At 38.9% G+C, this 27,819-nt stretch overlaps 3 protein-coding genes across 3 annotated transcripts in view; 2 read left to right on the top strand and 1 right to left on the bottom strand.

Moving 5' to 3' along the window:
• Window positions 1–481: 481 nt before the first annotated feature.
• LOC6578824 lies at window positions 482–3,362 on the bottom strand. The gene is made up of 4 exons (XM_002004691.3): window positions 2,383–3,362; window positions 1,657–2,284; window positions 1,371–1,564; window positions 482–1,265 (listed from the first exon to the last, which is right to left on the bottom strand). Exons 1-4 carry the CDS (start codon window positions 2,681–2,683, stop codon window positions 1,159–1,161), a joined length of 1,230 nt encoding a protein of 409 aa, XP_002004727.1. The 5' UTR covers window positions 2,684–3,362; the 3' UTR covers window positions 482–1,158.
• Window positions 3,363–4,638: 1,276 nt separating this feature from the next.
• On the top strand, window positions 4,639–5,848 carry LOC6578823. The gene is made up of 3 exons (XM_002004690.4): window positions 4,639–5,352; window positions 5,412–5,608; window positions 5,700–5,848. Exons 1-3 carry the CDS (start codon window positions 4,664–4,666, stop codon window positions 5,792–5,794), a joined length of 981 nt encoding a protein of 326 aa, XP_002004726.1. The 5' UTR covers window positions 4,639–4,663; the 3' UTR covers window positions 5,795–5,848.
• Window positions 5,849–6,973: 1,125 nt separating this feature from the next.
• Window positions 6,974–27,819, top strand: part of LOC6578822 (calcitonin gene-related peptide type 1 receptor) — a 36,205-nt gene continuing 15,359 nt past the window's right edge. The window contains exon 1 of the mRNA XM_002004689.4: window positions 6,974–7,644. The gene's annotated coding sequence lies outside the window, so the exon portion shown is untranslated. The remainder of the gene's footprint in view (window positions 7,645–27,819) is intronic.

Genomic DNA, 27,819 nt, shown 5'->3' with positions numbered 1-27,819 from the left:
GTATTGTATAAATATATTTAATAAACAGAATGTTTTATATATAAAAATGGAATATAATATAAGAAACGAATATAAGCAGAAATAAAAACTATATATAAATTCATATATATAAAGAAAATTAATTAAATAAAAATCAACATTTGAAAATAAGCCACGAAATATATTAAAATAAGTGTTTATTTTAATTTTCAAAATAAAATGTTTAATAAATATATCAAACACCGCATACTATATATAAAAAAAATATAATATAATATATAATGTGATTTAATATTTATAAAATACATACATTAACAAATTAAATAAAATAATAAAATATTAAATATTAAAAAATGAATAAAATAAAATAAAATATAAATAATATAATAATAATAAAAGAATGCACACAATTTTTATGCAAATTTTAATGTATAGAAAAAGTAAAATATAAAATATGCGTAATGACAATGAAATATTTATTTGCGTTCTACCAAAACTGGCTCTCAAACTTCTCTTCACTTACATATATATATAATATATTTAAGTATTTATACAATATTTGTATAATTTTGCTCGAAAGGCCATACAAACATTGCCGAAATGTTTAATTCCACTCACTACAAAATTATGTATATGGAGTGGAAATGCATTCCAATTCAGCTTAGTCGATTATCAAATTTCTGCTTTGGCAATGCACAAAGAGACAAAGCCGAATTGTAATCCATGCAGTGGATAACAATCAAAATGTCAATGGCCATGGAGATATTTAATGCTTAACCAAATATTATGATTATACATATTTAAGTGCAAAGAATAATTGTTTGTTTCAAAGTTCACAGATTCACAGTTTATCAAAGCCCATGAATGTTCATAATAGTTTCGCCAGAAATATCCATAAAATTGCCTTTGTTGTTGTTTTCTCGCATTATTTAACTCTAGAGCTCTGCCATAACATTTTGCGGTAAATATTGCCCATATTGTTGGCAAACTGAAATGCAATTTACTGCAAATGCAGCCAGTGTGCATGTGTGTGTGTGTGTATGTGTGTGTGTGTGGGGCAAGTAAATCGAGTTGAGTTCGAGTTGAGTTCGAGAATCGTTTTCACTTTAGTTTATTAAATTCTATGCACATGGCTAAAATGTTGCCTAATCTAAGGGCCCACTTAACCGGGCAGCCACTTTACAGAATTGATGTACGTAGGCGATAAGTCAGACTGAAGCCCGTCTCCTGGGTGGCGTCGAGGGTCATCTCGTCGCTGGAGAAGTGGATCATGTAGGGCGGCGATGCTGCGTAGCCAAGTGCCATATGGGTTGTGTAAATATGTAAACCGATATTAACAGCAGGTCAGCAATGCATGGCCCAGGCATGCCCCAAGCATGCCACACACTTACCGTAGACTATGAAATTCTCGTTGATGCCACAGTAGTAGGTCGGCTGATAAGCCGTATTCCTGGCCAGCAACGACTGCGGTATCAGTAGATAATCCTCCTGTCTGCCGGGCGTATGCACCGTGGCATGGCACGCCTCATCATAGCCCTCGCCCTCGCCCGTCTGCAGCGACATGGCCAGCCGGTTGAAGCTATATCTGAAAGTGTTGAAGAGGTCGTTGAATGGAAGCAACTGGAATGCCACAGATGAGGCAAGCAGGCAGGCAGGCAGACAGAGAGGCACACTCACTCAATCATGCTGGCACTGGGCGTGGACTTGATGCAAATGGTGTAACTGGTCTCTGGCATGTAGACGCTGCCCATAGTCGGCTGATAGTTGAAGCTGCGTATGGTGCCCGTCAGCTCCGTGTAATACTGTTGACAGCCGGCGGGCGCCAGCAGCTCGTAGTCGGCGTGATGGGAGGCGAAGATGCTGCGCAGATCCTGCAAACTGTTACCGCTGCCACCGAGGCCGCCCAGCATGCTGGTCTTGCGTTTACTGCTCGCCTGCGGCGCCTCCAGCTGGGTGACAATCAGACGCCAGTTGCTCTGCTGCCAGCGCGACGGCACCGAAAAGGTCAGCGTGATCTGATCGATGCCGGCGGCCACATTGAATGGCAGATACAGATGCTGGCCCGCATTCATGCCGCACAGCTTAAAGCTGCCGGCCTCAAAGTAATCCTGGCACTCCAGCAGACGGTCATCCGTGGCGCTAAATGTCGGCTGTTGCAGCTCGAACTGCTCGAAGTCGATGCGCAGCTGCTGCACGTTGGCGCTGTATGCCTCGATCGTGTACTGGCAGATGTTGGTCGTGAATGTGGCCGGGTTGCGTATGATGGTGCGTTTCAGCCGTGTCGTTGTGCCACACGCCATGTTTGCTGTGGCAAGCAGAGAGAGAAAGAAAGAGCGAGCGAGCGAGAGAGAGGGAGAAATGGAGTTATTCACATAGAGAGCGCGAGGCAGCTTTTGCACTTACTCTCACAGCAGACGCCATAGGTGCCGCAATAGCCATTGACTGTGCCACCTTGACGCATGCACTTGAAGCGCGTGAGGCAGGTGCCCGTTGCACCGCCGTTGGTGGTGCAGCTATCCGCCAGCGTGTTGCGCCGCCGCGCCTGTCGCCACATGCCCGGCACACTGACCACCGGCTCCTCGGTTTGATTCGCGAATATTTTCTCTGTGGTTGCACCTGTTGCTGCAGCCGTTGGCAGCTCTTGCTGCGCGGCGCAGGCGCAAGCGCAAATGCCCAGCAAATAGAACCAGCGCAAAGCGAGCATAATAATCCTTTGAGAATAACGCGGTTCGATGATCGATTCCAGTTGTTGTTGTTGTTGTTATTGTTGTTGCTGCCGCCTCCACTTTCACATTTACTCTGAACATGTTTGAAGGCAGCGCAGCCGCTTTTATATGAAGCCCAAAAGACACGAGTAGCGGCGCTGGCGACGCTGGCGTCGCTGCCGGCGTCGTCGCTGATGTGATATTCGTGTTAGAAGCACCTTGTGTCAATATTTGGTAAGTAGAATCTAAGAGCGGCCCCAAATCTTTAAAGTCCGGCAACGGCAACGGCAACGGCTGCGGCTATGGCTACGGCAATGGCTACGACATGGCTACGCATATGAATATTCAAATGTAACCAAGTCCAGCCAGTCATTGAACCTCGACTGCTCGACAAACTCTAACTGGGTTATGTTTACCCTGGCAAGACTGTCTCCGATTCGAATTATGCCTGCGATGATGTCAAAAAGTGAAAAGTTGCTACACATTCCACATGCTGCGCTAATGGTTGGTGGTAAAAGTGATGCGGCCGATAAATTGGTGTGTGAATATGACAGAAGAAATTATCAATCAATCAATTCCTTATCACCTGAAATTGCACAATATCATTTTCATTGATTGCCGGCGATCAATGCAACCAAAGTGTGAGAAAAAAAAAACCAAAAACACAATTTGTGCAACGCTTCAAATCAGTTAAAAACTTAAGATTATAATTAAATTTATGAGTCATTAGGAGAAAATAAAAAAAATAAAAATAGGTATGAAATATAAAAGAATTAGGCGTTTTAATTATTATTTGAAAATTATATATATATTGTTCTAAGCAAAAGAGAAACACTTTAAGAAATTGTTGAATTTCGTTTACATATGTTTTACCTTTATTTAATAAAAATTGTTATTTATTTATTTTGAATGTAGATAATTTTTATTTATTTATTTTATTTTATTTTAATTTTTTTTTTTTTTTTTTTTTTTTTTTTTTATTCAAATGTTTTTTTCATACAAATATTTTTATTTATTTATTTTTATTTATACTTTTTAATGCTAAAATTTGACTTTATTATAATTTATTTTAATAATAAACAATACAAAATTAACGCTTCAAGAAAATTATTATAGCGAATATACTTATTTTAAAATCTGTAAAATTTCTAAAAATATTTTGTGCCTTGCAGTCGATAGACATGCTCTTTAATTGAAGCTATAGGAATTGATTTGAATATTATTTTTTATTGATACTCAAAGATTTGATATGCTCAATTTATTTATTATTTATCAATGAAATTCTTACATACCCAAGCGCAATTCGGCTTGTCATTGCATTTAACTAAGCTAACTAAACTGAGCAAATGTTTGCTTTCTCTTAGCATACATTATCTAGTGTAAACTCTTGAGATGTGTTTTCTTGGCACTTTTGCTTATTTCTCTTAAGCTCAAATTAGAAATTGTTGCCAAAAAGTTATTACTGTTGATGACTAATCTAATCGAGATCCATACGAAATTTCTTAGTTTCCGCACGTGAGATTTGGCTTAGAGAGTAAATTAATATTAGGTAAAGAATATAATAATTATAAATAAATAAATAAATATTGTTAAACATATTTAAACTAAGCTGTAAATATTTCTATTTCTAGCCCATCTCAAAACTCTCTCCATAAAATCTTTTTCTTACCCAAATCAACAATATAATCGTGTACAAATTATCATTATATCTGTTCTGTTTGTTTTTCTCCCACTATATAGAGTTTATTTATAGAGTTAATATCTTTATACTAGGTACAGCTACATGAATTCTAATTGCAAAATGTTTGCAGAATTGAACATATACAGCGTTCGTGCGACAGAGACCCCCAAGTGTGTGCGATAAAAGTGAGATAGATCTCTTATCGAGGCGCCGCGACAATGCTAATTAGTTGCACGCTCGGAGGCTCGAGCAGCCATAAAAGGCCGCAGAGGCATCGCTGGAGAAGTCAAAACTGGAAATGAAGAGCTACATTGCAATTGTTTGTCTGTCTACGCTGCTGGCAGGATGTGTGCAGGCGGCGTCTGTGGCCACGCCCAACTGCGGCGGCACCACCTCCGCCAAGGACATTAAGCTGGTGAATCCATCGAATCCGCCGCGCACCTGTGAGTATCACATCAATGCGTACAGCAAATACGTTTGCCAGCTGCGCATCGATTTCGCCATGACGCTGGCTCAGCCCACGCTGCAGCAGCAGCAGGCGTCGCAGCTGAGGAGCGCCGTGTGCACGGAGGACTATTTCGAGGTGAACGGGCTGCGTCTGTGCGGCGTGGAGGTCTGGCAGCACATCTATGTGCCCTTCAATGCCACGGCCGGTGTGAATCGTGTCGATCTGCTCATCTCGCTGGCGAATCGGGCTGGCGGCGTATCCTTGCCGACGCCCGAGTGGAATATGGTGGTGACACAGCTCGAGTGTCCTGCCGGTGCCTCAGTGCGTGAGCTCCTCCCAATGGATGAGCAGCAGCCAGAGATGCGTTCAAGCTCATTTTCGGATGGCTTCCTAGTTGCTCCACCCGGCTGCTTGCAGTACTTCCCCGAGGCGAAGGGCGTTGTGAAGTCCTTCAACTACAACGACGGCAAAGGCATTTATCCTTCGCACATGAACTATGCCATTTGCTTCAGACGCACCACGGATACCTCCTCGCTCAAGTGGGTTTTGCGTTACAAATTCCTTGAATTCAAATCTAATGTTTCCATTTCTCTTCTAGCATTCGCTCGTACTTCTTCCATGTGGGCGCTGAGACCGCAGCCAGCTCCCTGATGACCGACAGCTCCTGCTATCGCAGCGGCAGCTCGAGCGTTGAGAACGCCGACTTTTTGATGGTGCCACAGGCTAAGTTGGTGGAGAGTAACCAGCGCGCCACCTACTTCTGTGGCGCCACGCAAGGCGATGTGGTCATCAACAGTAAGTTAAGCGAAAGCTTGCAAAAACTTTTACTCTCTATGCGCCTCTCACTCTATCTCTCTCTCTCTCTCTTTCTCTACTTTTCTCTCAGGCAACAACCCGGGTCCTTTGCTCGTGCTTTTCAACAGCGATGAAATCTACGACTCGAACGATGCGGGCTTCGCTTTTACCTACACCGTAGCCTAAAAAGCTTTTAATGATGCAGAACTTTGCTAAATAAAGTTTGGATTAATTTGAAAATGTTGAAATGTTATTTTTGGGAATTCTTATTAAGCTTTTGTACAGCGGGAAATGGAAAACTGAAAATTTAAATAGATTATTACAGACGAAATATCTATATATCGAAATATCTTCCTCTGTAAGTATTATTAGCTATAATTATTCATTATTGAGCTCCAATTATGTCAATAGTATATCCTTTGCTTACAAATAATTTAAGTGGATATTTGACAAATGTTTCTTTAGCCTTTTACAGCCGCACACTTGAAAACTGATTTGTTAAGGCAAATGACTTGGTAATTTCTTTGCTTTGACACTATCTAAGTGCTGTCTGCTTTTTACTATCAATTATAGATACAACGCGTGTGTATATTGACGCATCTATCGAAGCTTGACTGCATGTTGACACAGTCTTATCTAATGAGATAAAGAACTACATTTTATAGAAATATCTCTCAAGTTGTGTGTCACAGTGTTTAGCAACAAGAAAATTACTTGAGAGCAGGCAAGCAGAAACTCAATTGAATTAAATCATATATGTAATAATAACGTGTATAAACATATATTAAATCAAGAATGAATTCTTTTAATAGCTCGCATTTTTAATTATAAAACAAAATTGATACGGTTTCTGATTCACATTTTAATTAGACTACAATTAGAAAGAATCAACATTGATTGTGTTTTACGAACTGCGTCAAGACCACAAATAAATCAAAAAGCATTGATATAAAGATTAATTCAAGAATATTTTATTATAAAAGCTTATCAGCAGACTTCAAAGAAAACAAAGCAGAGAGACGCTTGTTGACTTTATATATTTTTATTTTAATAAATTTTTATGTTTATATATGCACTCTGCTAATCATAAATTGAATGAATAAATTAAATTAAATAAATTACTATAAAGTAAAATTGACTTTATTCATTTCCCTGCTCAGCTTCACGCAATTTCACCTAAATGTTAAATTCAAAGCTAGCGCTTGCCTCTTCACTGTTATGCTCACGTTGGCAATGTTAAACTCAATTTGGCACTGTTAGCAAAACATGCAACCCAATTGGAAATTGAGCAGCCGCAACAGCCGGCCGGCGCAATTGTTGCGTGGCCTTTCGAATCACTTTTTTCTGTGTGTGGCAAATGCGGATTTCAGTTGTCGTTCAACAGCCGCGAAATTCACACGCTCAAAGCGGAAAATACAATTTTCCAAGCGGCGCGCGCAACTCGAAGGCAAATTCAAAAGTAAAGACGTTAAAAAATATTTTGAAAAATTCAAAAATACAAATTTCAATCATTTTTTATGACTTCAATGTACAATGTACAATGCAATAGCTAATCAACTTCATATAGTGTATATACGTTAGTGTGACGTTTTCCTTGTGAAAAGTGTGCAAATGAAAATAAGAAAAGACTTGAGCTGATTTGTTATCAAGCGGCTGCAGTTCGTGCCGCTTAAAAGCCAATTTACGTGGCAGGCATTTAATCAAGCCTCGAGCTGGGAGTTGAGAACGCGGCGCAGCTTTGTTGTGTGCCTCTGTGTGTGTGCGTGTGTGTGTGCGCGTGTGTGTGTGCCGCTGAAGGCGAGGCATGCCCCAAGCAGCAGCATCCAGTGCTGCCGCCTTTTGTTAGAGGGCCGAGGCACATTCTCAAAATTCCCAGTGAAAACATTGCCATAAATTAACAACTAATTCAATTAACTGCTGACAACGTCAACGAGCCGAGTCGAGCGGAGCCAAGCCTGCAGCCAGGACGTGCCCCCAGCTGCTCCTCAGCTTCCCTAACAACTTGCAACGCCGAAGGCCGCTTTTCACATTCCGGGGTAAGTTGATTAAGGCCAATAGCTGGAGTGGGCGTGGCATAGTTATAAACGAGCATTAGGCAAGACGAGTTGCATGCGGCATGCAGCATGCGTGCATGCAACAAAAAAAATGGCTTTTTTGTTTCCTTTTCTATTTTCCATTTTCCTTGTAACAATCTGCATCAATCAAAGCCAGCTTTTCTGTGATCTCGGTGAGTTTTGGCCTGTTGCTGCGGCACGTTGCAAAGCCATCAATCTTTGTCTCTAATTGTCTTGCCGCCTGCATTGAAATGCAAAATTCTATCGCGCCTCATCGAGTAATCGATTTATCGACGATGATTTCACGCCGGCGCGACTTTGTTTCTTTGTTGCTGTTGTTGTTGTTGCTTTTTGGCCTTTTATCGTTGTGGCACGATCGAAATGATGTATCTGCAACAATTTGTCAAATGTTGGCCGTAACAAGTTGAGCCTAACGAGCAGCCAACGCAAGTCGTAAGTTAATACAATTTGCTACGTTTATTGTCTATTTGACATTACGGCGCTACGAGCTGAACTCCCTTCCCGCTACCCCCGTCTCCCTGTCACCCTCTCTCTCCCTCTCTATCTATCTATCTCCTTCTGTGTACGCTGCGTATACGCTATATCAGTTTGGCTTTCCAGCCATTTATCAGTTTAGTTTAAACAATTCAACTTGGCAGCAGGGCGAATGCACACGAGTCTTAGCCAAAATGCGACGGCAGTTTGTTGACTGCATTTACTGGCTGGCTGGATGGATGGGTCGCTGGGTGGGTGGTTTAGTTGGTTGGTCGGTGGGGCTTGGTGGTTGGTTGTAGCTGGCTCTTTGGCTACAGTTGTTGTTGTTGTTGCGCACGTGGTCGCTAATGCAAACCATACAATAAGTAAATAATGGCAGACACTAGATTTATTTAACATATATGTATATATACATATATACACATATACATATATATGCATATATCCATATGCAAACAAACGTCAGAATTCAAGCGAATTGGCGACGCATTGCCTTAGTTGTAAGCACAATTTTTGAATTATATAGTACCACACACACACACACACACACACACAGACAGAGATCTAGGAAATGGGATATATACACAGTCTAGTCAGTTTATAATTGAACAATTCTTAATTGCTGACGAGCACATTTGGTCTCCTTGAGAGCATTCACAGATAAGCCCCAGTAGGTATATATTTTATTAGATTAATTCTAAAGTATTGCGACGTTATCTGTGCGCTTGCATAAGCTCGTTTCGATCTTGATTTTATATATGTATTAAGCATTGTATTAGCTTAGGGCAGTGCTAGCATCTGGCTAAACAAATTGTTATTCTTTTTTTTTTATGAATAATTCAGTTGAAATTATTCATTAAATGCAAGAATTTATTGCTAATAAATTGTTAATTAAATGTAAGAGAAGACTAGAATGCTCAATAGAAAAGATGAATCCCATAGACAACATGACTTAGATTTATGATGATCTGGATATTGTCTATAGTCAGCCATATAAAGATAAAGATGCATGTATTACATTTTTACAGAGAAATTATACACGATTGATTGCGCGTAAACTTTATTGATTTATTTTTATTATAATTTTATTATAAACAAAACTTGTTGTATGTAGATGAACATCTTTGTATTTTAGGATATGCATATATCATAATAGTGATCGAATAGTCTGAGCTTTGTAACTCTTAGCTATTATCAACATTTTGCATATATCTCTCTCAACTCTAAAAAGAGATTTTCTCTTTCAGTTTTCAATAATTTTATTTATTTGATGTTTGTTTGGCTTAGATTTATGGATTAGAAATTATATTTGAATTAGAAATAGGTTTGAAAAAAAAAAAAAAAAATATATATATCAAATTAAACTAAATGTTTCCGGAACTCATCTATTATAAATTATTTTTACTCCTATTCTATGTCTCTTAAATCTTGATAAAGGCCAAAATAATAATTAATATCATTATTTCTCCTCCATCTTCATAAACTTCATGTTTCTATCAGGCCTTTGCCAATCAATAATATGGCTTAAATTCCCATCGACTACTATCAGAATTAAAAATAATTTTCTATTGCAAATTGTGGATATAATTCAATTTATAAAGATTCTGTCAAAAAATTGTACAGCCATTCATTATTGTTTTGTTAGCTTATTACTTTATTGGCTTTGGCTGGCTCTACTATCAATTGACTAAGGCTTAGTTATTTATGTATAAGTTTATTCATGTTTAATGCTAAATGCTGACATCAACTAAACGATAACTATTTATATTGTTCATGTTTATATGGGAACCATAACAACAACAAAAACAACAATAAATGTTTTATTGCTTTCTATTTTCAGCACAAATTCAAATTAATCTAAGGCAATTTTATGTTTTATTTTATTCTTTTCCGTTTTGTGGCATCTCCTTAGCTATTTTGCACATTGAACTTCATTGATGAGCGCATAAAACTTGATCATCTCGTTGGCCTACAGCCAAAATAGATTAGATTTTCTGGCTGGGCGTTTATAATCATTACAGGGTTTTCATCGCCGATATATAATGTTTATTGCACGAAGCATTTTCCAATTAATTGCAATACCACGCATCTATTTTAGGCTGTAAACATCAAACCGCATTTTCCATCAACCAAAAGCAACAACTAAAATCGAATCTAAACAAACAAAAAAAAAAAAAAAAAAAAAAAAAACTAACAACAAAACGTTTGGCGCGCAAAAATCTCTGTTGATTGAAATTGCTTCAATCAATTTTCATTATGCTGACGGAAAGGTAGACAGACAGAGAATGAGAGAGAGAGAGAGAGGCAGGCCGAGGATGGGCAGCTCATCATACACGAATGGTCAATCATAAAAATGATTTGCCTGCGCAGCTGGTCGGTTACCGCATTTGGCTAGAAGCTAAACAAATTAAAATTAAAATTAAAATTAATTGTTATTCGTGGCTGTAAAAAACGCGCGTGAACCGCTAGAAAAACGCGCGTGCGTCGCACTGACTCACACAAGCGATGGCAGGTGCAGGTTTTTCTTTCTGTCTTTCAGCGTGCTACGTGCAACAGTTGCGTGACAAACAAACAAACAAACAAACAGGTAGACCGACTCACTGACAGGTAAACAAACTAGACAACTAATGTGACTCTTACATGGCCAACTGTGTGTGCGGGTTCAATTAACGCAGAGCGACGAGCGACAGGCAACAAATGAAAGAGACAGAGATTGTGAGCGCGGGGTGGGCGGTTACCTGCCACGCCCTTACAAGGCAGCCACAGCAAATCGCCAATCAGTCGAACTGGCAGAAAAAGTTGTTAATTGGAATTTAACAAGCACTAAAAGCGTCTAATGGAATCGATGCCCAGGAATAGGCTCCGCTCCACCTCCCTTTGACCACTCCCTTCCCCTAGCTGCGACTCGTCTCTTTGAAGATGAGCTGTATTCCCAGTGGCGCGAGCTACTGTTACCAGTTTACCCACTCAACCGCTGCCGTAAATATGATCTGACAGCAGCCTTTTGTTGTTGCTGTTGTTGTTGTTGAGGTTTGTTGCTTTTGTTGTTGTCGTGTCAGCAAATGTAGAAATTAAGTTTTGTCTCAACTGTTGCTTTAGCTGAGAAGCAGCCTGCTGCTGCTGCTGCTGCGGCTGCTTGGCCGCTTGCCTGCTGCTGGCAGCTGGACAGGCGCGATGCCACATCAAGTGATTCAACTGGCATGTGCCTGTTACCTACCCCCCTCGCACCACACCACAAGCTGTCAGTATCATTTACGTGCCGGCTACAGCAGAAAACAATCAACGTATTTGTCTGCCTGCTGCTAAACGTTTGAAAGCCAAGCCAGCTGCTTTGCTTTGCTTTGCTTTGCGTCTTACAGTTAAAGCTGATAGCAAAGGCCAGAGCAAGTCCCATTTCCAGTCTCACTTCCAGTCCCGCTTCCAGCCGCTAAGAACAGGCCCTGCTGGCTAGCCATTTGCAGCATTTGCGCTGCATTGCGATGCCCATTCGAGACTTCAAGTTTAAATTGTTAGCTACCGCAATTAACGTCGAGCCACTTCATGAGCAATTTATACGATTCAATTTAGTTGAAATTTAATTTCATTTGCAGCAATTGTAGTAAAGTAGTTAAGCAACAATAAGAAAATTTACTTAATAATTAAAATGAGAAGTTTTAAAAAATATTGATAGCTTGATTTTTCGGAGTCGACTCAACTGAAAGAAAATCTTATATATATAATTTTAGAAAACTTGCTTGGAAATATATAAATTTGTATATTTAAATTTAAAGTAACTCTTCTTTTTCATGCATAATTATATATATTTTTATTTAAATTAACTATTCCTTTATGCTCTTGCATGCTAAAGTATTTGCATTTTAAGTTTAAACTCAATATAAGCAGAGCATAACTATAAACTAGTATAATTATTTAAGCTTTTATTTTTAGTAACTAATTATTTAATAAATTGAGTGAAATAGCTAAAAATACTTAGCAGAATCGTTTACACCTATTAGTTGCTACCTCTAAATATGATAAATGAAACAAAAAACATATTTAACTTTAGCCAATATTGGTATTAAATATTATATTTAATATATATATTCAACAAATCATCATATAATTTAAGCCTAAATGCTTTTCCCATATTTTGCTCGCTGTAGTTCGCTTAATCAAACATTCGCAAAGCAGACTTTCGTTGTCAGCAACAGCCATGTAGCATAGACTCTCTATAGGGCAACCCCTACCCCACCCCCAACACCCTTCTGTTGATTGTTTTATGTCCCCTTTTTGCAGTTCTTTTTGTAGCTGGAACTGCCTTTGACAGTTCGTTGGCAAAGCATGGCTGGTTATATTTTTTCCCTTTGATCAGAAAGAGAGAGAGGGAAAGAGAGAGAGTGAGGCCAGCCTAGGCTAGATGATGCTGGGAACACCTTCTGGCCTGCTGTCAGCACTAATGAAGCAAACAACAACAACAAACAACAAACAACAAGCGACAAAAGTTGCAACACCAAATGTTGCACATGTCACACGTGCCGCATCTTTTGACAAGAGCAGGCAACTGGTTTCAGCCAAAGTGAAGCCCATAGGCGCAGAGCACCAACCTGTGTGCATCTCCATCTCTCTCGCTCTGCTCTCCTGCAGCCTCTTCGGCTCTTTGTAGCTGCCATAGTCAATTTGGAGCTGCGCCGCCAACATTAATCAATTGAGCGCGCGCCGAACAGGACCAAGCACGAAGCTGCGCTGCAGCTGGCCGTAAATTAAAGGCCTGTGGTAAGATAGCCCAGCTGGGGGCAACACCTGTTGGCACGTTGCATGCACTTTGTCGGTGGGCCACTTCCGTTTGCTGCCGCTGCTCAGCGACTATCCGATGCTGAAAGATGATTTGCAGCAACTTTTAACCACGAACACTGATATGCTCTTTAGATAATGCCGTGAGTGTGTTGGGACAAAGTATTTGCTGTGCGCTTGTTTTACATGTCACGCTTGCCAGGCCCATAAATCACGTGCGAATGTGGCGTTGCCACGCCTACGCCGCCACCTAGTGTCTAGCACCTCGCTGAAATTCCCCTTCGCTGATGCCTTGAGGCTCAGCGTGACGTTTGCTAAATTTGTAAAGCCAATGATTGACATATCAAACGTTAACTGTGTGGCACACACCGAGGGAGAGACACACACAGACCTTATCAATGCGCGAACGGAAGTGGAACGTCAAACATCATTTGGCATTTCGCTTGACGCGTTGACAGCTGCTAATCAAAATAGCGCCAAAAATCAGCGGCAGAAGACCTTAAAAATTTCCAAAGCAGCCCTACGCATTGACATACACTCTGCTTCTGCTTCTGCTTCACTGCTGCCTCTTCATCTATGCTACCTCTGCTTCTACTGCTGCCTCTTCTATGCTGCTTCTGGGCACACACACACAACTCCAACAACAACAGACACAGCTGCAAATGTTGGCATGCGAAAGTGCAATTAAATATACGAGTGTCGGCTGCAGGGGCAAGAGGCAAGTAGGCGAGTGTCTTTGACACATTGACAAACTATGCCAAATGGGAATTTTATGGAAAATAGCTATAAACATAATCGACACGAATTTGGCTTGCTATAAAATATATCCATAGTGTGTTTATAGATCTGATTTATGTATTTTTGATATAGCCATAAAAGAGAAATAGGTTGATATATTTATATCTATATTGGTTTGTGAAATGGAAAGATTTTAGAAACCCTAAACATATTAAATATATATATATATAAACAAATATTTCTACTTTTACTTTACTTATTTTTTTCAAGCAACATATTTGCTAAAACTTGTCCATAGTCTAATTTTCTACTTTAAACTTCATAGTTTGGCAAGTATGTGAGCTGCGGACAAAGCTATCTTGAAATATTTTAAGCACACATATAAATCAATGAGCTTCAATTTTTTTCTCATATTCTATTATCGATGTCTAGTTGTTTCTTGAGTAGCATTACAAAACCGAAAGACGTTTTTGGTAAAATGTAATAAATGAAGATATCATAAATTATTTTTGCCTTTAAAAAATTCGTAAATATTCAAATATAAAAACATAGTTAATATATTATATTATACTTGTAAATATATGCAAACCATGTCATGTATATATAAGTAAAAATGCAGTAAATTAAAATTTTGTCTCGTATGTTTAATTTGCAGTCTGTTTTAATGTAAAAAAATATTTTAGTATTCATATTTTCTATAATTACCGATGCAAATTCCTTATATAAATTTGAGTATGAATATTGATACCTTACCATATTTTCAGATTAATAAGCAATAGTACATCTATTACCCTACCTAATATTCTGCTATATTAATCTGTCAATCTTACCATCTGACAGCTAGAATTAAAAAAGAATCACATAAAAATAAAAATAGAAATAAAAGAAATTCGATAACTCACTATTTGACATTTGTTAAATATTTAATGCGTTGCTCTTGCATTATATCACAATTAAATGTTATTATTATTTTGCTCAAAATGATTCATTAAATTATTTACTATTTGATTAGCTTATAACTAATTCACAAGCCTTTGGCATGCTAAGCTTAAATGTTAAATCTAAACGAGTGGGTTTATTTCCTGATTTGCATTCAACAAACTGCTTAGCTTTTTCTCTTCAAGCCATTTGACCTAGTGCCACACCCACCCTCGCAGCCACCCACCCAAAATGGCAAAGCCAATGCCGGAGTCGAAGCCAATCGCAAGCTGAATGCAAATGAAGACATTTGCTCATGGGTTTAGTTGTTTTGGGGTCTTTTGCATTTGAATGCGTAAATCAGGTTAGTACTTTGGCAAACCTGGCGAAAATATGTGGCGTATACGTAATATTTATGTGATGTTGCTTCGCTGCCTCGATGGCTGGCTGGCTGGCTGGCTGAGCACATGTGGCAGCGTTCCAAGTGAACCGCCGGCGCGTGGCATAAATAAACACATTTGTGGCAGAGACAGTGGCAACATCATCAGCAGCAGCTTCTTGTGCATTCAGCTTGCAACATGCAAAGGCAGACAACATGAAAATTGCATTAGAGCAGGGCAGCAGCAGCAGCAGCAGCCGCAACAGGAGCACCCACACACACAAAGTTCAAGTCCCCTGCCCGCAAGCGTTGCTGCAATTAAAAAGAACGGCACAAAACATAATTAAAAGCAAAAAGTGACAGACGCCCCAGTGAAATGTCTGACAGAAATGTTCAATTTCTATTCGAATGGGCGAGCATTTGAAATATCACACAACTTTGTTGCCAAATTCACGCCTAACTTTGCGTTCCTCCGCTTCGCTCTACTCAGCGCTGCTCTGCATCCTGGCATTTCCATTTCCCTTGACTAATGAGCCATCTGCATGTAAACTACCAAAAACTGAGCTTTAAACATTCTGACAGGCGCTAATTAGTTAAGGACCATCAAAGCAACAGCAGCAACAGCAGCAGCAGCAACAGCAGCAGCAGCAGCAGCAGTAAAAATAATTGCTTTAAACAAACCACAGCGTAGAGCATTCGCCATTCATATTCTTTCAATTACACAAACCAAAAAAGTTCCGGCTTGCGGCAGAGCTCTTGGCCCCTTCAGACCCTTGCCACACATTTGGTTGGCAAACTTCAAATGGGGGAAAAAAAAAAAACATATACAGAAATTAGAACATACACCTTCTGGCAGCATTTACTGTTCGACTCTGCCATGTTTAGACCCAATTCTATTTGGTTGACCACAGAGCCAGGGAGGGCCCGAATTAAAGCCACAGAAACTGTCAACGACAGCTGCTATTTATGTGCCGCTACCTTTAAGAATACCCTGTAATTTGTCTGCCCAAGTGGAGCTTAAGAGGCGAGCAATGTGTTGTGTGATGACAGCTTCGATGATATCATGAACTATAATTGATTGATGACTACTATGATAAATCTATTTCGACTGACAGTCATAAAACTCGATGTCATTAAAAGTAACTAAAACTAATTGTGAATCAGAGTTAACTAATGTGCGTAACACATAAATGATTATATAAGGATTTATGAGCATTTATTGCTAACTTAAAAGTAAAAATGGTGATTAATAAATACTTAAATAGATATCGATGTATGTGTATATATGAATTTATAGTTAAATAGATTTCTAGATAACTAAGTATATGAATATAAAATAAAAACTAATTATATTTGGTATGTTTAAAAATGTAAAAATATTTCGCTGTATTATTTTTTTTTTTTTTTTTTTAATTAATCTAATAAATGTTCTCTTCTATTTGCGCTGTTTATACTGAAAATATTTTAGTAAATTTTTTCATATAGAAAAAGCGCTATAAATGATATATTTCACAAAAAACAAATTTTTTACTATCAAATTTATATACTAACATATATATTGCATCAGAGTAAAATTTGTATACGCTCTTCAACTAAATTTACTTCATATATGGCTTCTACTTTAAGCCCAATAACTTGTGAAATTAACTTGAATTGCTTTATTTTAGTTCTAGGGTTTCATTGGCAGCCAAAACAAAGCTCAAATGCTCAAAAATAGTTTGACTTAAAACCTTTTAGTAGTTTAAGTTTTAAGCAGCTTATAAACTTAATGTTTGGTCGATTGACCACAGAACTAATTACAGGGCAGCATTTAGCTCAGCCACCTAGTCTTGCCCAATGCTCTTCCTGGATGCCTTCACACAATGAGAATCCATACGAAATACGAGCTAATACGAGCTTTGGGATCCGAGCACATTGCGGCCTAGGCGCATAAATAATGCAAAGTGTTTCATAATAACACTTAAAGGGCAACGGGGCGGACAGTCCGATTGTGTGACTTGGCAAATTGAGCAACTGACAGTGGAGATTGCGCATACGCCATGTGTTACAACATTTGGGTACATCCATTTAGGAGAGCTTTAACAAATGTACAGGCCAGACATATTTGATGAGCGGCTTGATGGCTGCTCAGGTTGCCTTCGTGAGCATTTCTATAAATAAATACATTTATATATAGACATACATATATGGGCATATATATGTAGCACTGATTGATATTCCGTTGATATCCTTTGCAGCTCGCATTGCACGCAATGGCAATCAAATCAGGACTATGTTTACTTCTGTTATTTATAGTAGCCATCAAGTTTGTGTAGCCTGGCTCCATGGCTAGGTTAAACAATGGGCATTTGGAACAGCGAGCTTACGTTGCTTAAAAGTTGTTTCTTTCGATTTACAGTTCGTGCCTGTGCATAAAATTTGGCTTATTGCTTGGTAGGTCTTTGGTCAAAGACTTGCAACACTTTTAATTAAATTCATTTGCTGGCTTTTGGCTTTTGATTAAATATGCATAAATAGCAATTAAGTGAAGTGTACTCAATGTAAAGCATATCCTTGCCTACGCAATTTATGCTAAATTATTGCATACTATATCTTTGTGTATTGCGGCCAGCACTTGAGCTGCCTAGCTGAGTAGATGCTGCTCCTGGCCAAAAACGGCAACCGTTGCCCAGCCACTGAAAATTAAAACGCTTAATTGAAGTTCTTTCCCCGCCACCAAATTCTACCCCATTGCTTTTCTCCTGTCCTTCTTTTTATGGCCCTTTTTTCGCTTGCCGCCTTTTGTGGCTGTAATATTGCAGGTAATTAAGATAGCCCCACAGCCTTCTTCAAAACATCAGCATAATTCACTCTGCCTGAATTTCATTGTGGTTCGCCTTTCTTTTCACGCCGTTGCCCATCGCTTATTTTTCCAAAGGAACTTTTGTGGTCGACGTGTTAGAAGATGTTTTCGAGCGCGGCAAAGCCTCTTAAGCTCTGGAACTTTGCTTTAATTTGCTAATGGCTGTTGCTGCTATTGCCACAGATGAAGCGATACATACCCATTCAGGCCTTTTCATTCATTGATTCGCAATGAATATTTATAGCTGATATGACTTAACCAAATATAGCACATAAATAAAAATAGCTCTGTGGCAATTGCTTGGAAAATCTAAAAGCCATTATCAGGCTATTATCTAAAGCGATAATTTAACGACATGCGAGTTTATGGGGGCAAGGAAAAATGTGGTTTAGGTAGTAAAACGCGAACGATGTTGTTGATGAATGATGGAATGACAATTGTGGCCGTCAAATAGTTCAAATAAAATAAAATTCTTGAAAATATAGGGTAAAAACTATTGCTGTGTGTGTGCTTAAAAATGAAATATATAATTTTAGAATAAATTAAATTATTTTAAGCAAACTCAATAAAAAAATTTTAAAAAATGTAAAAACTTTGCCATTATTATTATGTTATGTATTATTTTTTTTTTTGTTTATTATTAATTCCTTTAAAACTAAAAAATATTGACGAGTATTTTCTGCATTTTTACTATCTTATCCACATTCTTATCTGCATTCCAAAAAGATTTATAAATATTTAAGAACTACCCATAATTTACAGTTCTCTTATCATATCAATAGCAGTCTCAGTCTCTTAAGCACTCCCTTTTACTCAGAATGATGCCAACTCATAGTGAAGTCAAACCTAGATGTTAGATAAACGGTTTCGGTCTTTTTGCTGCCCAGGAATGACCAATCAGCAATTGTTTTGCATTTAAATGTTGCATTTAGTTAACCCAGTTGCATGCTGCCCATTGCATGCCACATGATGTATGCAAAGTAATGCAGCAAACCAAACAGCTGCAGCAGCAGCAGCAGCTAGATATGTTTCCGATTGTCTACAATAGAAGGAGCGACACGAGCTCCAATTCGTGCTCCGTTTCCAGAGCTAAGCATTTCGCATATATTTCGACCTCCTTTTTTCTGTGCTGCTGCTGCTGCACGCTGGCAAAGCTGGCAAAAAGGCGAACGTGAGTTTGTCATGTCGTATAATGGCCATAATTTGCTAAATGCTGCACAGCAGATGGCACTTGCTCAATTATACGAAACTATGTGTGGGAGCAGAGATTTAGATATCCTGTAAACATGTGCTTGCAGGAGATAGGGTATAATAGGCATGTGAGCAGTATAATAGAATATAGTCTAGTTCTAATCCAATAAAATATTTAATAACTCAGACGACAATATACACAAGTAGCCAACCTTTGACTCCGACAACAACAAAATAGAACAATTACATGACTTTTTCCAAACTTTAGATCAATCAGTTAATTACAACACAGAATTTTCTATTTTGCTTCAGAGCTCGCGTGTTCAAAGTCTCTAAAAGTCACGCACTTGCATACATAATGTATGTGTGCATACTTGAGACGGTTGTTTTTCTTTTTCTTTATTTAAAATTCAAGTATCTAAAGTATCTTGTAGTAGCCATGCACTTTCATACAACTACATTTGCCAGTGCATTACCTCAAGTAGAGAGCTTACTTAGGCACCCTTAAGAGTCTGAGTAAATGATAGCTCTTAGTTATCATAGAAGACTCTATTATATGCCAATTTAATATAACTTATATTCATGCTATCTTTGCATATACGTTTATATTATATCTAGACACTGATATATTTGCTTGCTTTAGCTTTCAAATAGACCATCATAGAAACTTATCTCAATATACTCATCTTCCGTCTACTTGCTTCTACTCTAATTATGAATATATCTTTCCAAGGGTATCCTTTTAGTCGATCACATCTTAGTCATACATTCCTCCAGCTGTACTCGCACAGTTGGCAATCCGTTTAATGGCACATAACTTGGCCAAGCTTATTGAATTAGTGGGAACAGCGACAGCGACTGTAGCGGGAAATCGTTCAGGCAAATCGCAAACGTCATTTTAATTGGCAGCGAGGCGAGCAATCGGAATTATCAGAATGTATCTTGCAGATAGCAGCAAAGGTTCAAAGCACAACAGAAACTCAAATTCAATTGGCCGGCGGCCAAAGCATACAAAAGGCAAATCAGATAAGCCAAAATGCCCAGGCACAACATAATGCGTTCCACTCACTGGACGACAACCGCAACTGGTTTAGGGCAGACAAAAAGACAACAACAACAGCACACACAAACAAGCCACCAACAGCACACACATACACACAAACACACAAACAGCCCGAAGAGACACAACAAACGAAAAAAAAAGGAATATGCGCGCCTTGTAATGACCTGGCGATTGTATCCGGCAGATACATTTGTGTTACACATACCCAGGCACACACACACATGCATACACACAACCTCTGCTCAAGTCATTTGTTTGTTCAGATTTATGCTTTCATGCTTTTATTTTTTGGTATAGTTGTAGCCATTGTCAAGCACAGTCCCTAATTAAATGTGAACAGATACCGCTAAGAAAAATGTTAGTATGCTCAACTATAGCATACCCTCTAATAGATATTAACAGCTGCAATAATGTAAGTACTATTAAGTACTAGATGTACAATAAACTTTAGCAAATGCCATCAGAATACGCCCTTTGTCTCCATTGTCCTTTCTACAGGGTATCGCTACGCAAAAAAATTAGTCCTCACACAACCAGATTAATTACGTCAATGAGCGTAACTTGATTAGCTGCCGCGTGCAGCCCGCCGCCGGCTGTATTTGATATTCCTTTCCAGTTTCTTAATACACTTACCCAAAGTTCGAACCTTCTGAAGTTCTGCTTAAGTAAAAGTTTTCTGCAGCATAAAAATGCAGCACACGCAGCACGTGTTGAGCTCGACTGGAACTAAGACTAGATAAAGATCAAGATACTTTTGTATCTCGCAGCTGCTGTCGCCAACATAATTGGATTCAATTAATTCTAAAGCCTTGCTCTGAGCACTTGACCCTATGTCGCTTATATTATTATCGATTTTGATTAGCATTGTGTCTGGTCGTCTTTTATAGCTGCAGTTTTATTCACTGCACTCGGGCTTAACTTAAACTTTAAAGTTTTCAACTTTTGGCTTCTAATTAAAAGTTGAGTTGCTTCCAAAAATAAAATTACATGAGAAATTCATGTTAGGCCAAAGTTTGTGTTGTTTTAAGCGTTGAATAACCAGAACTATTTGATAACTTATAATTATTTAGTGATAAAGCAGTGAGAGTGAGAATGAAGAGCATTTAAGTACTCTGTAATTAGTTTGTTTTGAAAAAGTTAAGGGTATTTAACTCTGAACTATTTTCTTAACAATCTTTAAAGAACCTTTAGACTCGTATAAAAATCAATCAAATCTATCATTTTTATCCACATTGCCTTAATTACTTCCTGCAAATCCTGTCATTGTATCTATTATTCCTTCACAAAAGTTCATATTGAATAAAAAGTTATTCAAGCATAGTCCAAGTCAATTGAAATATACACACAATAGCTATACATATAGTTATATGTGCAGAAAATCAGCATATGGCCTTAATTTCACGTGAGCTTGAAAGAGCCTTGTGCGACACCGTGGCAATTTAAAGTAAATCAAAATGTCATAAATCACAAATGAAATTGAAATTTAAGGAATTTTACAGAAGCCAATAAAAGAAATCCAAACAAACCAGCAAAGTTCAAACAGCAACAAGTAAACAAAACGCCGAACCATTGTCCAGCGCAAACTTTTTGTGAGCTCAACTTTTGCTTGTTGTGCACAAACTCATGAAAAATTATGCCGAAAAGGTCGGCAAATGCGCGACAAGGGAAATTGTTGTTGAGAATCATGGGACACGACAGCAGCCGGCCCTGGGCACGACTATTGTACAGCATTTGGGGCCATAACACTTGATTATGCAGATACACAAATAGAGAATGAGCCACGCCAGTTCCCCAGCTGCCCCAGCTCCTCAGCAGGCGAGACAATAAACAGCAAAATATATTTCCATATGAATTGAGCAGCAATTGTCTAAAAAGGCAAGACAGAAAACGAAATTTGTTGCACGCCAAATGAATTGAGAGAAGAAAATACTTGTGAATGAATTGACTTTCATTGGGTATTAAACGGGTTGAGAAGGCGGCCGCGGGGTTCAGGTTCAGGGTCAGGACTTTCACTTTAGCTGTAGATGAGGCGCTGAAAGTAATTTAAGTCAACGCCTCAACTCTGTCTGTGTGTGTGTGTGTGTGTGTGTGTGTGTGTATGGCTGAGTGCAGCTGTCAATGTGGCTGAAACCTCAAAAGCAGCAGCTACCAAACAGCCACCCCCCACTCATCCATTCAACACCCTTCCACAAGTGGCGGCAAGTCAATTGTAAAAGCATTTTAAACAAAACTCAACGAAACGTGCGGAAAATTGCTGATGGGTGGAAAAGTGCGTGTGCTGGGTATTGGGATCCAGCTTCAATTCTGATTCTCCCTCTCTCTCACTCTCTATCTCCCTCTGACACTCTCTGAGAGGGTGTATGCTGACAGCATCAGACCAATAATATTGTTATTATTATGAATTATCCACAATATTTAGGCATAGATCGGAAGTGTCAGCGCGTGTCGCTTTCAGTTTTTTTTTTTTTTTTTTTTTTTTTTTTTTTTTTTAAGTAAGAATAAATTATTTTGGCCTTGAAGGGAACTCAATTAGTTGGGCTAGAGTATTAATTGAACGAATTCTGTTTATCCAATATTAAATGAGTTTCTATAGAAATTCCAAATGCAAATGAATAGCCTCAAATGAGAATCGAAAAATTTGTTGAGGCGAGAGCTGGGCGAAAAGTATCTCATTCAAGAGTTTGTAAATCGATAGTGACTCTTTAAGATTATGAGAGCCTGATCAATAGTATTTTAGTATATACATATATTATAATAAAATATAATGTAGTATAAAATCTGTATGTCAATAGATAAGTATATCGATTAATACTGAATTACCCTTTGGCTTCTCTACTCTTCTCTTCTCTGTTCTTCTCCCTTTACTTAATGTAGAGTATATAATCGGCAACTATAAAGTTAGCTATTGAATTTGGTTTCTCTATTCTGCCCTGCTCAACCAATTTTTACTCTCTAATCTCTTCTCTTCGGTCTCTTTTCTGTCCCATTTTTTTTTTTCTTCTCTACTTTTTTTCTTTACCCCTCATTTCCCTCTTCTATCTATTAAACTGTACCGAAGCCGATCTCTTCTCTTTGGTTTATCTCTTTTGTTCTCTTTTCTATACATTGCTTCTTATTAGTTTCGTATATTCGCATTATTTGCATAATAAAGCTCCGTTTGTTATGCCTACAAATCCACTGGCGTAAAAAATAACAATCAAGAACTCAAAATGCGAATGCGAATTGTTTTGCTTGTGCATTCGCGCTTAACAAGCTTGTACTCAAGTTCTTTGTGCTTAAGTTAAGCTGTCGCAGCTTTGACAGGCTCTAACTTTATCTAGGCAGCCAAAGCAAACAATTCCGCACACAAAATAAACACCCCTATCTCTCTTTCTCTTTCACTCCTGCTTCCTCGTTATCTTGCCCCTTCTATAGTCCATAAAAATTCGTTGTTAAAAATCAAAGAACATAAGCGCAGTTGCCAACTTTTACAGCTTGAAAAGTTGCCAAAATGAAAGTGCGAAAATATTTGCAGCTGCTTGGCAAGATTGTAAGCCATTGTAAGGGATATGCCGGGCAGGCTGTCATGTAGGCTCAAGCATATCCTCAATGATATCTATATGTATGTGTGTGTATCTGCAACTTAAGGACGCTCGACTTTACAACCGCATGACAATTAAAAGAACAAACAGCTTAGGCGAAGGCGAAGGCAAAGAGGAAGAGGAAGACAGGAGGAAGGCGCAGACAGGGCTCACATTACACACGAGCTGCCACAGCTTGTGACAAGGCAACATATGCAAATGTTTGTGTGTGTGTGTGTAGTCCTCGCCCGCTCCCACACTTTGAGGTCTTTGTCAAATTGTGCAATTGTTGCTCGGGATAAGAAACCGTGTGTTAAGAGCCGCATTTAACACGTGTGGCACGTATTTCATTTTGAAAAGCCCACAGCCGAATGCCCAAACCCAAGTCAAAAACTTGTCTGGTTAGTTAAGCGAGAAGCAATGAACCTGCGGGGGCCTAACCAACGTGTACCACACGGCGTATGCGTAACAATGCCTAGCACTTTTTGTTGACAAGGCGAGCGCATGTGAAAACGAAAAAAAATGAGCTGAGGCACGTAGTACATGGGATTTTTTCTTGTTACGGAGCAGAGGCATGAGTAGGCAGAAGGCAGCACAAAAATTGTGACAGAGCGAACGAGCGTGTGCAACAAAGGCGATATGTGGCACAAAGCAAACCACAAGCAGAATGCACCCACTCAGGCAACATTTCCCTTGCAGTTTTAAAGGCAAACATTTTGACCTTTAACGCAAGTTAAGCAGCTCCTAAGCACCCTGTCTGAGCTTTATAAATTATTCCATTTGGATTTTAAGCCCTGCATGCATGGAAGGGCGGTTGCCCCCACTGGAGAGGGACTAAAATAAAACATGTGCTAAATAAATAAATTGCCTCTGCGCGTTATGCTACAGCAGCGGCCACAGCAGCAACAGTAATTTTGTATCAATTGTTGTTTTTGCTGCTCCTGCTCTTCTGTTTCTTTTTTGCTGTTGTGCTTGGAGTTGGTCGAGTTATTTGCCCAGCTGTCCTTTCAGACATAATCCTGGCAGCGCACTCCGGACACATAAAGAGCATGTGTTATGCTGTGACATCGAGGGGTCTAAACGAATGCTACAAATACACACAGCTACTTCTATATATACACATACATATCTATCGAAATATGTGTAGGGACATGATGTATCCTGTGGCGCATTTCCGTTTAGTCTGCCCGAACTGCTTCGCATTTACTGCTCGCATTTTATTTGATATATTAGCTACTTTGTGTGCACTTCAAATCTTCAACTATGCGGCGTGTACTCTATAAATCAGCGACAAGTTCTCTCAGACATTTTGCATTACCATGACAGCTGACAGTCGGGACAACCAGAAAATTCATACATACATACGTTTAACGAAGTTTCCGCTTCATTGTGATGATGTATTTTATGATATATGGTCTCTTAGATATGAAAAGCGGCGCGGCTTGATAAGCGGCACCTTAAAATGCGGCTTTTCCTTTTCCCTTTTGCCATGTTCAATGTGGCGTATGCGTAATATTATTTTTTAGTATTTTGGTTACGGCTCTGCCGTGATTTATGTGTATTTAAATTGAATTTAAATTTAAATGCGAAACTTAAGCTGCGTTCAAAATATGCTTGACTTCTGTTTGGGAATCGACGGGGCGTGTGACAGAAATAAAATATCTGTTATTATTTACTTTGTGTATGTAAATGGAAATTTCTGTTTTGATTAATAATCATGCGCTTCACTTACCGAAAATATTGCCAATCAAATATTTTCGTATAAAAGATGCGCTATATACGATTGCCGGTTAAATTTGGAGCCTATTAAGAGCTGAGCCGTGAGTTATTTTGCATTTTGACCGGCATTCCTTTCGTTTCAAAATGATATCATTCTTCATGGCTTTCGATTTGCAGTTGCATATTTAAGTCAGGACTTTATCTTCATTTGAAATTCATTGTGACAGCTCAAAAGAGCAACAGAAATCTTTGCCGAAAAATTCAATGGCCAGCAGATTGAGATTGAATCGAGTGAAATCAAAAAGGGATTTGCATTTGCTGCTCTTGTTGCATTCAATTTGCCAAATGCATATTTGTTGATTTAAGCCCTTAAATGCATTTTGCAACAGTTGTGCAGAAAATCCCCCTTTGTTTTTATATCCAAGGCAGAATTGTTAAACTCTGGCATAACAGATGTCCCCAAGTGCAAATGTTGCTGTAATATTTTTACATAGCCCAAATCCCAGTGTTGACAATGCTTAAAAAACTGAATATTCAGGCGCACACAATAAAAAAGTAATAATAATAATAAAAACAATAAACAAACTTGGCATTGTGTTTATCAAAGAATATTTTTGTACTCAGCTGCTGCTGCCCACGTTCACATCAGCCAAAAAAGTATATTTATTTGCTTTAATACAATATGCAAGGTCATGCGGTTGCTCAATTTTTATGTTTATTGCATAGGAAATTAAAATTAATGCCTTTTGTAATTGCTTTTAAGTAGCGATTGTTTATTTGAAGAAGCATACGCTAATATTTGCTTAATACAGACAAGCACACACACATACACACACCCACACAGATGTGCGAAGCCGCATAAATCAGCGGAAAAGCTTTTGTGCAAAGCGAAATAGAGATTTTATGATATATGCGCCCTAATAAATTCTAAATAAAAATGATTTATATGAGAGTAAGAGGAAAAACTATTCGAAAGATGTGCAATAAACCATACATAGATGTTGAAAGTTTTGACAGCGAACGAATTGAAAATAACACCCACACACACACACGCACAGAGTCATCAAAGCGAGCATAGACATGTGTGTGTGTGTGTTCTCATTACTCATACGTCACGTGTGCGTGGATCGGAAACGAGCATTGGAAGCTGTCATGAAAACTCACATCGATAGCTAGCGAAATGCAGTTGAAAAGCCAAACAAATTTCATGCGCCTCGCTACCTTTTGTTTTCCATTCTCTCTTAATGCGTTTTGCAATATAAAAAAAGTAAAGTAAAAAGTAAAAAGAAGAAAATTACGACTGGAACATTGTTTTTCACTGTGCTGAAGACCTCAAAATAGATGCTCTCTGGCTGGCTTGTACATTTCGTATTTTATGTGTTGCCTGTTTTATTGAAGTTGTTGTTGTTGTTGTTGTGGTTGTTGTTGTTGTTGCCCGGCTACTTGCACCACACGCAATTTGCCAGCTGATGAATGCTTGGGCCACGCTTTCGGCCTAGGCATTTTTTATTGCTAATTTCTGTTATTGCCTTGCGTGCACAGGCCTCTGTCGATGTGAATGTGGATGTGTGTGTGCGCACTCGTAAAAATATTTTTATTAGCATTGGGTGCGCTGACACGCCCACACGCACACACTCACACTCACACTAATTCACTGAGAGTAAATGCTGCAAAGTGTGCTTTGATATTTTTTGCACGCATTTAACGTATGCTTCTATCAATAGCTCAACTTTTTGGCTTATTGCTCTCACCTAGCCACACTTGCCGTGCCCCTCCCACTCAGTGCCTTATCAGCTTGGCAAGTTTGTCGCCTTCGGACTCGTAAAATTTAAGTGCTACCAAGCTGTTACTGACCCGCTTCCTCTCTCTCCCTCTCTCTCTCTCTCTCTCTCCTGTTCTCTCTGCCTCTGCCTGTTAACTTACTGCAAATTGGCAGCTCTTTTATAGCTTTTGCCGGTTAATAAACAAATTTGTCTGCTCAGCTTTTGGCGCTGGGCTGCATAATAAATATATAAACATGCGTTATCCTTATCAACCGCTGTTGCCTCACAATATTTACCCATTATGTGCCCTCCCAAGTGCAGCTACATTTCGCCATTACGCAGCACTTTTAGCCTGACTTAAACACTTTTCTCAACACCTCCTTTTGTTTCAACACCTGCAACAATTCATTTCAATGCGCATTCACTCGCTGAGGCTTTAAGAGCGAGCTGCCATTTGCCTAAGCGATGAGATTAAGTGCATGTGTGTAGGTGTGTGGGAGAATGCATTTGTGTGCGTGTATGTGTGAGTTTACTTCGCAGCTAGCGCAAATAGCGCTCAATTCGTACTTGTTCGTCGGAGCTCATCTACTCTAAACCTAATTCTATCTTCCCGCCACGCTTGATTGCAGCTCTGTTGCACACGAGCCGTCAGCCCTTAGCTTTCAGCCCAACACCCTGCCACGCCCCCCACTGCAATCAGTGCTCTGCTAACTGGGCTT

Source organism: Drosophila mojavensis, unplaced genomic scaffold (genome assembly GCF_018153725.1).
Source record: "Drosophila mojavensis isolate 15081-1352.22 unplaced genomic scaffold, ASM1815372v1 contig_80, whole genome shotgun sequence".
NCBI classification, from domain to species: Eukaryota; Metazoa; Arthropoda; class Insecta; order Diptera; family Drosophilidae; genus Drosophila; species Drosophila mojavensis.
Note: the sequence above shows the minus strand (reverse complement) of the source record. Positions and strands in the feature narration are given on the sequence as shown.